The 14,660-nt window shown below is 32.4% G+C and overlaps 1 protein-coding gene across 1 annotated transcript in view; it reads left to right on the forward strand.

Annotated features, from left to right (window-relative positions):
* LOC128162931 (adenylate cyclase type 5-like) overlaps nt 1–14,660 on the forward strand; it is a 57,234-nt gene that overhangs the window by 10,640 nt on the left and 31,934 nt on the right. The window contains exons 7-14 of the mRNA XM_052826359.1: nt 5,571–5,810; nt 6,188–6,346; nt 6,701–6,845; nt 9,720–9,838; nt 10,348–10,504; nt 11,147–11,244; nt 13,271–13,355; nt 13,810–13,926. Coding sequence (XP_052682319.1) covers nt 5,571–5,810; nt 6,188–6,346; nt 6,701–6,845; nt 9,720–9,838; nt 10,348–10,504; nt 11,147–11,244; nt 13,271–13,355; nt 13,810–13,926 — 1,120 coding nt within the window. The remainder of the gene's footprint in view (nt 1–5,570; nt 5,811–6,187; nt 6,347–6,700; nt 6,846–9,719; nt 9,839–10,347; nt 10,505–11,146; nt 11,245–13,270; nt 13,356–13,809; nt 13,927–14,660) is intronic.

The following is a 14,660-nucleotide window of genomic DNA, read 5'->3' on the forward strand; positions in this document are numbered from 1 at the left end:
AAGGTATCAAAAGAATGTTTTTTCCTTCTAAGCCTTAATTAGCAAAAACTGTCGTCGGTGAAAGAAAATATATAACTATACATATATATAGTGTATTTGCTATGAAAGTTATTATTATGAATTCGTGATACAGATATAACGAACTATGGATATAACAAATTAAATCCATTTGTCCCCAGGATTTCACTACAACCGAGGTCTACTGTATATGCTGCTGTTTTTTAGCTTTGCTGATGTTGATAACAATAATATGAACAAGATGTAAATTGAAGGCATCGACTCTCAAGTTTTACTATATATATAGAGTTGATGCAAAAAAAATTTTCATCTAAACTAGCTTAATTTATACCTGCCAGTGTACGGTTTGTGAGAAAATTTAGATTATAAAACGTGCACATTATATAGCGGTAATTTTAAAGCATTCGAAACTTCATTACAACATTTAAAATAAGACATTTGTGACAATTTACGGTATACACATTTTTTGGTTTAGAAGTAAGGTGCCTTAAGTTATAAGAAAAATATAAGCGATATACCATTTTTTGCTCGGCAGTGTACAGTTTTTTCACCAAAATTCAGGTTTGTTTACGCCTCCTTTACAGTTTTTTGGTCTTTGATTTATCACTTGTATGCATCATCGAAAAGGCTTGTATAATCGGCAATCAATGTAAAAAAAAAGCAATCAAATTATCTGAGCGTAGTTTGTTATTATCAGTGGCATCTAATTATACAATAAACTTTGTTTACTGCGATGTTGTTAATAAATAAATTTTTCCTTGGGGGGGAATATGGGTCAGTATTGTCTTGGTGAACAAATAGAACATGTAAAATACACAAGGGATCTTGTATTAAATTCTGTTTTTGATTGATTTAGCCTTGATGAATCCTTAAGAACTTAATCTGTCACCAGAGTGCAAATTTGTAAGTTTATAATCTCAGAGAAGACCTTATTTAATTCATTAGCAACTAGAGTTGTTTATACATTATGGATTTTAGTGATATCCACAAAACATCACAATCAATTGTTGAAATTCCGTGTGGAAGACTATATGGCTTTAGAGGGTTGCTTGATCATGGCCATTTTTAGGCTATATTTACCCTTATAGACTAAGAGCTCTCTGTGAGGATATAAAAAAATTTCAAATTTTTAAGCTACTGTAATGTGCATCTTGTGTATTATAAGTATATGCTCTCATGTATATACTCACCCCTAAAGTTTCATGGGTTAAAAAATGCTGGAAAATGCACTGTTTCTGTATGATACTGACCCATTAAATGAAGAAATGTTCAATTGAGAATTTTCAAAAGTCATCGATTAACGTGCATGATAGTGTATTTCAAGTGCATAAAGGTAATTACATTTGCGGATAAAACCTAAACAAAACAACATAAGTTAATTCTTAATTGATCTTTGATTATTTTAATTAATATTAATTCCTTCCCCTCTTATTCTTACTGTACATGTATGCAAAATTAGCTTAAAATAGGAACAATATGACAGTGAGTTTAATATGGCTCTTGCTTGTATATATATAATCTCTCTATCAAAGTTATAAGATTTTAAAAACATATCATCTGAGGCAGGTATCGCAGTTTATTCTGAAATAATTTGTACATGCATTACAGATGTTTGATCTACCTCTAAATTTATCTCGGAAATATAGCCTAGCTGAGATCATTGTGATGTCATGATTTGATGTTCACTTATCTCGACTCAATACGAAGGAATGTAAGAAATCTCTTGGGTCTCACCAATGCATGTGTTATTCTCAAAACATATCACCAAACCTCAAGAAACCATGAATTAAGTGTTAAATGTCAGCCATGTCTGGCATAGCACTACAGGAGAAAGCATTAGGCCAGCATTTTTTGAAATTTCGATTTACAAACCCGCCGACCCTATTTTTTTAAAAATTCAAATAAAAATAAAAGGACCTGAACTAGCTTTTAATTTTATTGTTTCCTCCGACCCGAAATTTTCTTTCTGGTAAAAATAAAAATAAATGTTGATGCAATCACGTATCGCATAGCCCCCTAACTCCGTCACTACCCTAACTCCGTCACTTTCGGGAAACTCCTCGCCGTTTCAAATCAAGTACGATTATGACGTCATTTTTTACATGTCAAAAGTCTTTAATCAAATGTAAACAATTTGCAACGGTTAAATTTAAGAATATGTCAAAAAATAATAGAATTAAACCTTGTTCATTTTATGCACCATTAATTGTGTGAAATCAGCTAAAACTTTTTCACAGGTGCACTAAAATATCGATATTTCTGACATGCGGGCCCATTCGACGATTTACGGTGGTCAGTCATTTTTAGAGCGGTCAAGATGAAACATTTTACATGTAATACATTTTTGATTAAGGTAATTAATACATTTTTTTCAGACCGCAATAGCCTTTATGCACTACTCTTGATGATAACGTCAAATCGCTCATGCCGATACTTTTGCCTTATACAGGGTATAGACATATCCGGTATATCGCTATTTAGAATATGCTACATTTCTAAAAATGTAATAAATAAATAATTTAATAAGTAATATATTAATTAATGATATAAAATATTTGAAATATATAAGGACATAAATCAAACGGCATCCATAAATTCTGAAAAGGCCATTGTGATTGTTGTTACATGGACCCATTTTTTATTCTGGCGATCATTTCATTTCGATGAAATTAAATACAATTTAAATTGTATGCACCATTTTTACTTATTATAACTTGGCCTAGATACAAATTGAGTTTTAACTAAATTGTTAATGTGTCTTCATTCCCTGCCATATCATAGAGCATGTGGGTGACGGAGTTAGGTTCATAAGTTATGATAGCAAGGGTGATAAACGTCGTATTCAGAGGGCTTATTTGAATAAAATAAAAATATTTTTGTTATTAATTTTATAAATTATATTGTTTCAGATTATATTTAGTGATTGCAAATGATAAAAACCACAAAAAATAATTTACAAAGAAACGCGGGAGGTTTTCTGCTTATGGTGACGGAGTTTGGGTACTCGGGGATATGTGTAGTCTGAATTATTGTTGTTCATGCATTGATTAAAAAGACCAATTTCTTTCCGATCAAGTCACAGGCACTAGAAGTCACCAAAAAAAAACACCATTGGGCCTACTACTGTTTGCTTTCGTCCAACCCTACAATTTACGACTATTAAGTTTTGTGATCGGCAACTTAGCCAGAATTTCCTCAAGAAAGAGAAGTTGTTCTATCACAATTCCGTAAATTTAAAAAAAAACTCATCGGCAAGAAAATAATAAGTTACTTTTTTAAAAACATTTTTGCAAAATAAATTCTAAAATAATCATAATTTAACCGTTTGGAAATAGATCCTCTACATAACGGTTGTAAGTGGGTCATAGGGTTGGACTAATAACCCTAAACACACTGAACACAGGAGTCTTATGACTGAAGGAAAGAGAATGATTTTATTTGTCATTAAGCTAACAAAATAACGAATCATTTCCTTTATTAAAGGTATAATTACATAAATAAATAAAATTTTAAAAATTAGTTAGTCTTTTTTAAATAAAAAAACTTGTTTGATTTTTTACTGACATTTATGGACATGCATCTAATCCAATTTATTTTCAGTAACAATATTTTAAATTTTGAATTTGTGAATAGCATTGTTAATTTAATCAAATGAATGATTTCTCATACTTCATCCTATTTTTCTGCAAGGAAGAAGTGAAAACTCCCTTAATTTTTTTGGTCTTAATGTATATGTACAGTATGTACTTGTATATAAAAAAAAAAACCCTTCGTTTTTATACATGCATATACAATATATCAACACAAATTTACAGTGCCCATGGATAAAATATGTTATGATAAGAACATCAACAACCAAAATTACTTATATATTTAAAAAATGGCAGCTCCTGGACACGTGTTCTTATTTTCAAAATAAAAAAAAATATTGTTGAAAAATTGTGTTTTACTTTTAATTTTTTTCTCGACGGACAAATTTTTCAATTTTATTTTTATTTTTTTTCCCTCCTCCTCACCAAATAATTTGAAAAATATCTCGTAAATCTAAAAATAAAAAAATGCTGGCCTTAGAGAGCATTATGTGATGCTGCCAGAAAAATTTCTTGATGAATCTGTAGGTTTAGCTTGTTCTTTTTGTGCTCTTTGGTTCTTAAAGCTTGGTATGATAGCTGGTGTTGTGTAATGGCGAACTGTGCTTGCTGTATTATGCACTTCCACTTTTGATCTTATTTGGGCTGGAAAAAAAGTACATATCTGTGCTATACATGAGACTTTGCAGTGAAATATCCGATTTGTGTTTTTTTAACTATAAATAATATTTTTTGGTCAAAAATTGCCGAAAAATATTTGATCAAAATCAATTTTTAACTATAGGTAATATTTTATGGTGAAAAAATATCATATTTAAAAGTTTAAAGCAGATCTGATGGGAAAATTGTTGACCACCCCAGCATCTATCTTCTTTATTCATGATGCAAGGATAGCGCACTGTTATCTGTGACTACTGGTTGAAAGTTTTATAACTTTAGGGTTTATTGGAAATATTCTTATGATTATTTCTGTGACTCATAATGTTTGTAACAAATAATGATATCTGTAATATAGAGTAAAACATTGCATTAAAACAATATATTTGCAGCTTTTATGAGTGGTAAATCTACATCATTGATACAGTATTCAGCAATAAATGTCAAAGAACTCATTTATTTAGAGATTATTATTTTCTGTCCTAAGATTTGGTCTTTATGTCCACTATGTGAGATACATTTACATTTGGGATTCTAGACAAATCACAATAGATGTTGAAGTGCAGATCTGCTAGAGATTTGACAGGATTATTGTTATTGTGAAATGAGTTACCCATCATGAATCCTATTCTTATTGATGATGCAAAAGCTAACTTTTTCCACTGTCTTGATTAATTCAAACAACAGTATTAAAAAAAAAATAGAAGGAACTCTTTGACATTTGCTTTAATAATTTTGGTTATGAATATCTGTAAAACATAGCTATATATGATGAGAATATTAGAAATTGAGCTTACATTAAATAAGCTCAATTTCTAATATTACAAAAACCTAAGGTCAGACACTCCTTTTTACGTCCTGTTTGAGGACCAGGGTTCAGTCCCCAGCAGCTACAATATTTGTCTCTCTTATACTATAAGATCAAAGATTTCCTAATTTTCCTTTTACTTAAATTTTCGCCTCTTTAATTTTCAGCTTCTGGTCTCTATCACAAATAATAGACTGTCTGATGTTCCGCATCCTGTTTGCTGGGTTCAAACCCCAGCATTGACAATGTGTCATTGTCTACTAAGAATACTCTCTCTTCAATTTTCAGCATCCTTTTTTGTGGGTTTAGGCCCAGTCAGCCTCAGGCAATTATTGTCTCTATTACACTAAGGTCAAACAGACTCACTAATTTTTAGCTTCTGATCTCTGTTTCACTAATTATGTCAAACTTTTTTTTTCAGCAACCAGTTTTTAGGGTTCAAATCTTTGCAGTGACAATATCTGTATAATACTAAGGTTGCTCTCTATTATTTACAGCATCCTGTTTGCTGACATGTGTGGCTTCACCCAGCTCTCCTCCCAGTGTACGGCCCAGGAGCTGGTACAGCTTCTAAATGAACTGTTTGCCCGTTTCGATCGCTTGGCCGCTGACAACTACTGTCTGAGGATCAAGATCCTGGGCGACTGTTACTACTGCGTGAGCGGTCTCCCTGAGCCCCGCCCGGACCACGCCCAGTGCTGTGTGGAGATGGGACTAGACATGATTGATGCTATATCGTAAGCAGGCTAAGGGGCCACAATACTTGGCCGAGCTCATTTTTATCTAAGTCTCGCTAATTTTAAAGGAATACATTTTTGTTGTAAATTAAGTGAGATTAAGATCCAAAGAGAGAGAGCTTGTCTAAGTTTTATAATTACTAATATTAAATTGATATGAATTACAAATGTTATATTTTTTGTTCTTTATTTTCTCCCACTTTGATTCTGTACATATATTTTAAAAGTGACATTAAATTAATGTTTATCTTCAAAAAGCATTAACATAATTCTTTATCTATAATTTTACATCTGTCAGTTTTGACACTTGTCTTTGTTGATACATGATTTCATGATGGTCCTTTGGAGTATTTGACCTTGACATTTGACTTTTGTAGACTGGTGAGGAATGTGACCGGGGTGGATGTAAACATGAGGGTGGGGATACACAGTGGGCGTGTCCATTGTGGGGTCATTGGTCTGCGGAAATGGCAGTTTGATGTCTGGTCAAACGACGTTACACTTGCAAATAACATGGAGGCTGGAGGAGTACCAGGGTATTTTTTTGTTGATTGTGTTACATTAATGTAAATTCCTAATTAAACATGAGGAATTTATTTTTGCTTAGAATCGCAAGAAGCGCATTTCGCAGATTTTAAAATCTCGCTTTAATTTTTCGAACAGATTTAAACTATTTGGAATTATGATAAAATTTTGGTGTTGCAATTTCATATTCTCACAATTTGATGCAAAACCATTGAATCGCGAGAAAAAAGAAAAAAGAATTTACAGTAATGTACGCAAAAAGTTTGACTGTCCAACAAAATTACTGATTTAGCTAGAGTTTCTATTCTTTAAAGAGAATTTTTGTCAAAATATTTGAAAAGTAATGAATGTAGTTTCATTGGCAGACGGGTACACATCACCAAGGAGACATTACACTGTCTCCATGGAGACTATGAAGTGGAGCCAGGTAATGGAGCGGAGAGGAATGCATTCATTAAGGAGAACAAGATTGAGACGTTTCTGATCGTAGCAGACCCCGACAAAGCAAGGGTCAGTCAAACTGAAAATGACAGTGTCAATTTGTATACATAAGTAGATTTAAACAGTCCAATAGAGTCCAACGAAGCAAGGGTTGATCAATTTGTTCATAAAAAAATATCATCCTAGTGTTATTAAAGAAAGAAAACATTACAATGAAATTGCAGAAACTACGCCAATACATATTGCTTAATTATCTTTATTGATTCATTTCATCAAGAGGTTGGCAAATCATGTTTTTCTGTTAAAGTTAATCAATTAATGTAGGAGAAAGTAACACATACCTGTTAACCTTTCAAAGCTGCTATGTGGGATAATCTCCCCCTTACCAACTTGGCTAAGGGGGAGATTTTGCGTAAACAACGTTTTTTCACGTGAAATGCAAATATATATTAAAAATACTGTTAGATACCTTATTTTACCATTGTAATTAATGCATATGCAATCATTTTAAATTTTATTATTTCTATGACTACCAGTGTGCAATTACAACTTGTGTTGCTGTACATGTTCAGAAAACTATTTTTTTTTGTTTGCATGGTACAATACAAGAAGTCAATACTGCCACTTTTTATATCATAATAAGTCTTCTTATTGTTCAGTATTGAACCATCACTGCATGCTGACATCTAGGGTGAACACAGAAAATTTATCTTGCCTATTTTGAATTTGCAGTGAAACACAGTTAAGAAAATACCAGAAAATAATATTCATTAAAATTATTTTTGGCCTTATATACTGGCACTGTACCAGTTATCGGCTAAAATTTAACGTTTTCTTTTCGTATTTCCTTATTAGGGCCCCCGCAAGGATTTGCGGGTGCCCTATAGTAATCACTCTGTCCGTCCGTCCTTCTGTCCGTCCGTCCGTCTGTCACTCTTCCGTCCACAAATTTCCTGTTTTTTTCTAATAACTTTTTTTATGGTTGCCCAATCAAGTTCAAATTTGGTATGGTAGTTCAGTAGGCAGAAATACATATTTTGATGCTAAGTTTGGTTCTCTATGTCTTCTGGTTTGGAGCTGGGGTGGTGGGGTAGATTCCTAACTATGCATAAGAAGAATGGGCAAAGAGAGATAACTGCTGAGAATGAATGGGCAAAGAGAGATAACTGCTGAGAATGTTACCATTGTATACATGGAAGGCTGTGCAATATTTGTCCTTTGGGATTAATTAACCTTCCACAGGAAGAAAATCCTAAGCTTTATCTTTATCTGTCACATTGAGATTAATAACTGCACTGCCTGTGTCTGCAAATGAACTTTGTTTTGAAGTTAAGGTCAATTTTGAATGATGTGTAGTATTGTGTACATTCTTTGAAATATGGATTTGAAATATAATATTCATATATTTTTTGGTTAAAATACCGTACACAATGATTTATGATAGTTTTATTGAATAGAGGCAAAGCCTAGGTATCATTGCATTGGTATCAATTCTTTGTTTTTTTAACAAATTTTATTTCATGCCATGTTAACCCACTTTATCCCGTGGATATGACTCATCGGATATTTTTTTGATATCCCACAGTTGTGACTTTACAATGGGATTTGCCTAGGCATAATGAAGTTAAAATAATGTAGAGTTTTATAAACAGTGTAAACATTGATTGCGGTGTATAAAATATGGGATAAATAGAATCTCATGATTTGTAGTATAATATGATTTTTATCCAACTTGTGTGTTTTATCCCCTCACTAAGGCTCAAGAAAAAAACACTTTAATTGTTGGATGAAAATCATATCCAACTACAAATCACGAGATCCTATATATTCCAGTTCTTTACATCTTCTGCTGGGCATTTATTTTTCATCATTGTTAATATAAAGAGGATGGAATTCAAAGTTTTTTTCACTTCTCTATATTAATTGTCATAGCGGGGCCCTTCCTGACTGGTCAGTTTTCTAGTTTCTTGATATTTTTGGATAAAACTTGACATACTTTAAATAGTGAACTCCTTATCTATCAATTTGTTAGTTTATATCATTATTTAGATACCAAAACATCTTGTTTTGTGCTTTTCAGCACGCCCCGAATTTGCCGAGTTTTTACAATTTACTGTATCAGTTATCGGCTTCATAATAATTACATTGTAAAATCCCTGTACATGTTGATTTTATACTCTGCTAAATGTAATTTGAATTATGCCCCTTGTGTGGTCAGACTAAGGTAGTCCGGGTTATGATACATTATATACAAAACTCATAAAATTATTCGTTTATTATCATAGGGTAATACACGCTTTAACACTTTTTCCTCGAGCTTCACTTTATTGGTAGCTTGAATGTATAAACATACCGACCGTGCTGTCCAGACAGAATTAGTCACGACTCACTGCACGTGGCTTGGGTGTTACCTGTGCACCTGTTAAGTGACACCACTGGCTGTTATTGTTTTCTTTGGTGTTACAGAGTAAAATCAAGATGTTTTAAGCTTTCTCTTATTTTTTTTATAAGGCCTATGCATAACTAAATACGTAACTGATTTAAGTCAAAACTGGAAGTAATCGTAAAAAGTAAACTGGGCTATAACATGTCATACTATGATCACGGTGGACAGTACATGGATGAATTTTGATATATTCAAGCTACACAGCAGCTTTTTGAGCTGAAAATCAGAGAAAAACCCGCAGTGGTTGTTGGAATTTGCATGTAAAGATTCAGAATGTGGGGGGGGGGTGGTATGGGGAAGACAAATACGATTGCGGGAGAAATTTGTCTCCCGCGCGGGAGATAGGTTGGATGGGGGAGATCTTAGATTTTTAGGCCGTTTTGCGGGAGTCTCCTGCGCAATGTGGGAGGGTTAACAGGTATGGTAACAGACTTATTTGAATTTCAGTTCTTTTAAAATTGTGTTCATAAGGATTTTCTTGATTTTAATCCTTACAGGAAAAGCCCAAAACCTTGCCCAACATGAGAAGTAGGAACTCTTTAGCTGTACATGGGACGTCCAAGGACATGAAACTGATGGGGTATAATAACGACAGGAACGCAAACATCCACAATAAGTAAATATTTATCAGATAATTATATCTAGTTCATTCACTTTTGAGATCAAATTTGGAGAAGTCGATAGGGGGGATGAAAATAATTATCTAGTTTATGCACTTTCAAAATCAAGAAAGGGGGGAGGGAATGATGGTGATTGTTAAGCTCAACAAGTATTTGAGTTATCTCTACGGTGACCTGTAAGGTCAGTAAAAATGTATTTGGTGAAGTTCAAGGTCATAACTCAATTAAGCTGAAAAGAAATAAGTGACTATGAGAGGAGTAGAAATATTGAATAGGAAAAATGGTTGATTTAATTGTCACAAAAAAATCATCTAAATATGTTAAGTTACCAGATTGGAAAAAGCTCTCTGTTATTCATGATGTTATTAATAACATTATATATAATTGTCGTAAAATGAAAATTGATCTAAGTTAGATTTAGATTAATTAAAAAAGAAGCATGCTGAGTGTAAGCCCACATTATCACCGGTTAATTTAAACTTAATAAGAGTTTCTTGTTTTGTAGATTGGGTTTTGGAGATAACATGGAAGTAAAGGACCCTGATGAAGAGGTCAATGAATATCTAGGTCGCGCCATTGATGCCCGCAGTATTGACCGCCTGCGTTCTGAGCATGTCAACGTCTTTCCTCTCAAATTCTTGAAGCCTGATTTGGAAGAAAAGGTAAAATGTCCTTTAATTCTTTCAGATGAACACAAGTTTTCTTTGTTTAACTTATCACTAACAGTAAGACTGTGCTTCGTGATTTTTTTAACAGTTTAGAAATTACTAATTGTAAGTCCATGTTCTATAATTATTTGTATTGTTTGTTGTTTTATTCACTAATAAGTATTACTGACAGAATTTTTCATTTTTATTGAGAATCACCAGTGCTAGCTATAGGAATTAGGAGAGATTGCCGCTACATGTAATTTCATGTGACTTTTATCATATTCTGCCCCAGATTTTGCTTTTGCTCACTTTTTTTTTTAAATTGTTAAATCTATTATTTTCATAATTACTAGATTCATTTACTGGAGATAATAAAATGATGGAAAAAGAAGTTTACTGTTTGGTAATCAATCCACACTCAAGTTCTAAACTAAAGGCTTTAAGTTACTATTTTACATATCCATGTAGCAGTCACAGTCAAACTAGTTTCTGATCACATGATTGTAATCACTTTTAATTTTTTCCCCGTGTATAGGGGCTATAAATAACACACCTTTAACACACTAATCACCTTTGTTGATTGTTTTTGATTTGAATTACTCACCTGTAACTACTAACCTGCACATGTTCTGTTTTTATCTTTTCGGTTTTCAGTTCCACAAAGTGCGAGACTCCATGTTTGTGTCCCATCTAGCCTGTAACCTTCTGTTGCTCATACTAATCTGTGCCATTCAGCTTCTTATTATACCCCAGTAAGTAATTTATTATACCCCAGTAAGTATCTTATTATACCCCAGTAAGTATCTTATTATACCCCAGTAAGTATCTTTCTAAGGGAAAATCATTTGAAATTCCATTTTTCATAAGGGATTTTTAAGGGATTAGGATTAACCAAATATAGATTTGAAAAATTTGGGATTAAGATAATAATAATTATACCTCCGGTTCGAAGAAGAAGGGGGTACCAGTATACTGTTTTATCCTTGTGTGTCCGTCTGTCTGTCCGTAACAAATATTTCTGTTGCATTTTTCTCAGCAACTATTCATAGCAGATGCTTGAAATTTTTTAACACACAATTTGTTTAGATATGCCATATTGTGGGAAATATTTTTGTACTAATCATACGTCAACTTCCTGTTAAAAGACGACTGTGTATTTTTAGCCTTAATTTGTAAACAAATTTTGTCAAAGATTTCTCAGCAACTATTTATCGCAGATTCATGAAATTTTAACACACTCTTTGTTTAGGCTTGCCATATGGTGGGAATTTTTTGTACCAATCGTAGGTCAACTTCCTGTTAAATGTCGACTTTGTTTATTTTGCAAATTCACATCCGGGGGGTGGGGGGGGGGGGGGGTATCACTAGTGAGCATTGGCCCACAGATATCTTGTTTCAGTAGATTTTTAATCAAACTGAAGAAAACAATCACAGGTTTTTAGGTTTAACTAAAGGTAATGTTCAAGGGATTTGGGTTTTAAATGAAAATAATGCTCAGGAGTAAGAACATAAATATAAATTCCTCACTGGCTTGGGAAATAGATAAAAGATGTTGTTCAAGAGATATATGGGATAAATATAATTTGAGTTTTATTCAAAGGGATTTGGTGCATAAACTTTTTAACATTTTATAGGTGTATTTTTGGCTTAATATGAAATTCCAGGGATTTTTTGATTAAGCCAAACTTAAGTTAATTGTCAAGAAATTTAGAAATAAAGCAAGGTACAATTTTAAAGATTTGTGATTAAACTAACGTTTATCTTCATTTTCATTAATTTTGAAATCAAACAAAGACAATAATTTTCAAGCAAGAGACTTTTGGTTAAACCAAAGGTAATGTTAGAGGTATTTTTTGGTTGTGTCTTAAAGGTTCAAGGAAATTGGGATTAAAGATAATGCTCAGATCTGTATAAGATTGAGTCTTATGTTAAATTTTGAAAGAATTAATTGAAAATAAGATAGAATAATTATGTAGTACATGTAGTTTTAAATCATTATTTGTTCAATCATTACTTATTATTTTGAATTTGGCATGAGTTAAATAAACAGACAATCATTGCTAGTAAGATTGAATTAGGTATGGATTAAATAAACATGTTAGACAACCAGTTTTTTTTAGCTGTATATGGTTCTTTAGTTTGCATGTTATTAAATCTACATACAAACACAAAAAATTTTGATTTGACGATGTTGACCTATTAACCTTTTTTTTTTATGCATGATCACTCTAATATACCCATTATTTAACCTCAGTATATCATACTATAACAATCATTTGATGTATCTGGACAAAACTTTATATTAAACCTAAGATAAAAATTACATATTAAGTCTCTATTGGACAGGTGGCTGTTGTGGCCCAGGGGCCTCTAGTTATATCTAGTAACCAAACTGCTTTTTTAAAAAAATTTAATGACTAAACACTAATTGGATGAAAAGTAATGCTCTGTCTTCTATTAATATGAAATATAAGTAAAGTAAAATATAAATAGAAAGGATCAAATGAGTTCCAATACTGTGGAATCATTACTCTAGGGGCCAATTGTCGTGGATTGCTGAAATTTTATAGGTTCTTGGGGATGTAATTTCATGTATTTTCTTATACCTACAAAAGGAAATATGACTTTATAACCCTAATTTATTAATTCGTGGAGGATGTAATTTGTGGTTGTGAGGTACCTACGAATTCCATGAAAATTGAGCCACCACGAAATTTAATGATTCCACAGTAGTTACTTGTCTTATTGTTGATTTGTTTATTCTTTGACTTTTAACAGTTCCATGGTAATGTCTGTACTTTTCCCCTTCACGATCACCATCAACGCTTTCTGTTTCCTGCTGGTGTTCAGCGAGAAGTTCACAGTAAGTCAATGACCCATCCAGTTCATTAGTAAAAAAAAGAAAATAATATGTTTTTTGGTTGGAGAATAGGAAGATACATCAAAAAAATATCACATGTAGGGGCAGATTAAAGCCTGAGGACTTGGCAAAAGATGACAATTATATCAAAAGCATACAAATTTGTTTGCACAAATAACAATTATTTGTTTTACAAGGTAAACTACAAGGATATTTTGTTTCTATTTACTTAGCAGTTTACTGATATCTTAGCTTCCTAGGATGCCATTAAACCTGATGAATTTAGCATTTTATTTCATAATAAATATAATTTTGATGATCAATAGAATACAAAATGATTGTGATATTTTTCAGTGTTTTTTATTATAAGTTTGTTGTTTTCAGATTTTGTTCAGTTGCTAGAGTATCATTAATATATGATGATTAAAGAACACGAAAAATGATTTTGTTTTTTCAGTGTTCTCCACGGTCGATACGGCGGACAGCCTCCTTGATCACCTCAAACAAATGGCTGAATCAGCTGGTCTATATCCTGGCTGTTCTGTGTCTCTACGCTAGTGCCTTCACAGCTATCGTAAGTTATTACAGTGTTAAGCCACCGCTATTGAAAGTTATAAATTGCTGATACAGATATATTGTAAATCACTACTATCATGGTATTTAAGTCACTTCTGTTGTAATTAAGTCACAGCCATTGTATGTCATAGCTATTGTAAGCCGCCACTTTTGTAAGTCTATGCTATCTTAATTTACAATATCATAATTAAGTCACAAAAATCGTTTGTCACTGCTTTCATAATTTAAGGTCACCACTATTATAATTATTAATAAGTCACCATTATCATAAGGCACCGCTATTGTAAGACACAGCTTTGTAATACACCACTATTGTAAGTCATTACCGTCTTTCTTGCTACTCTACGAATTCTCAATAATACAAAACATGATGATGTCACCACTCTGTTTTGATTTTATAAAGTTTGCAGTTTTTAAAAAATAAAGCTCTTTGTGTCTGAAAGCATTTTTGTAGAGTCACCTGTCTGTTATTACAGTCATTTTTTATATTATTCTGAATTTTGTTACATAATCTTCATTTATGAAAACGTATTGCCTGGAAGGACTCGCTCATATTTCTTGTGGATATATTTAGACTTGGTAACTTATATGCTGTACTGTTGTGTTATTTTGTTTGATCAACATAAATTAGAGAATATTTCACACAACAAAAAAATGAAAATATAAAATATAGTAAGCAAAAGTTTGATAATGCCATTTTCGTGTGAAAGTATTCTGTGGTAGATCCAGATT

This window comes from Crassostrea angulata, chromosome 9, assembly GCF_025612915.1.
Source record: "Crassostrea angulata isolate pt1a10 chromosome 9, ASM2561291v2, whole genome shotgun sequence".
NCBI lineage: Eukaryota > Metazoa > Mollusca > Bivalvia > Ostreida > Ostreidae > Magallana > Magallana angulata.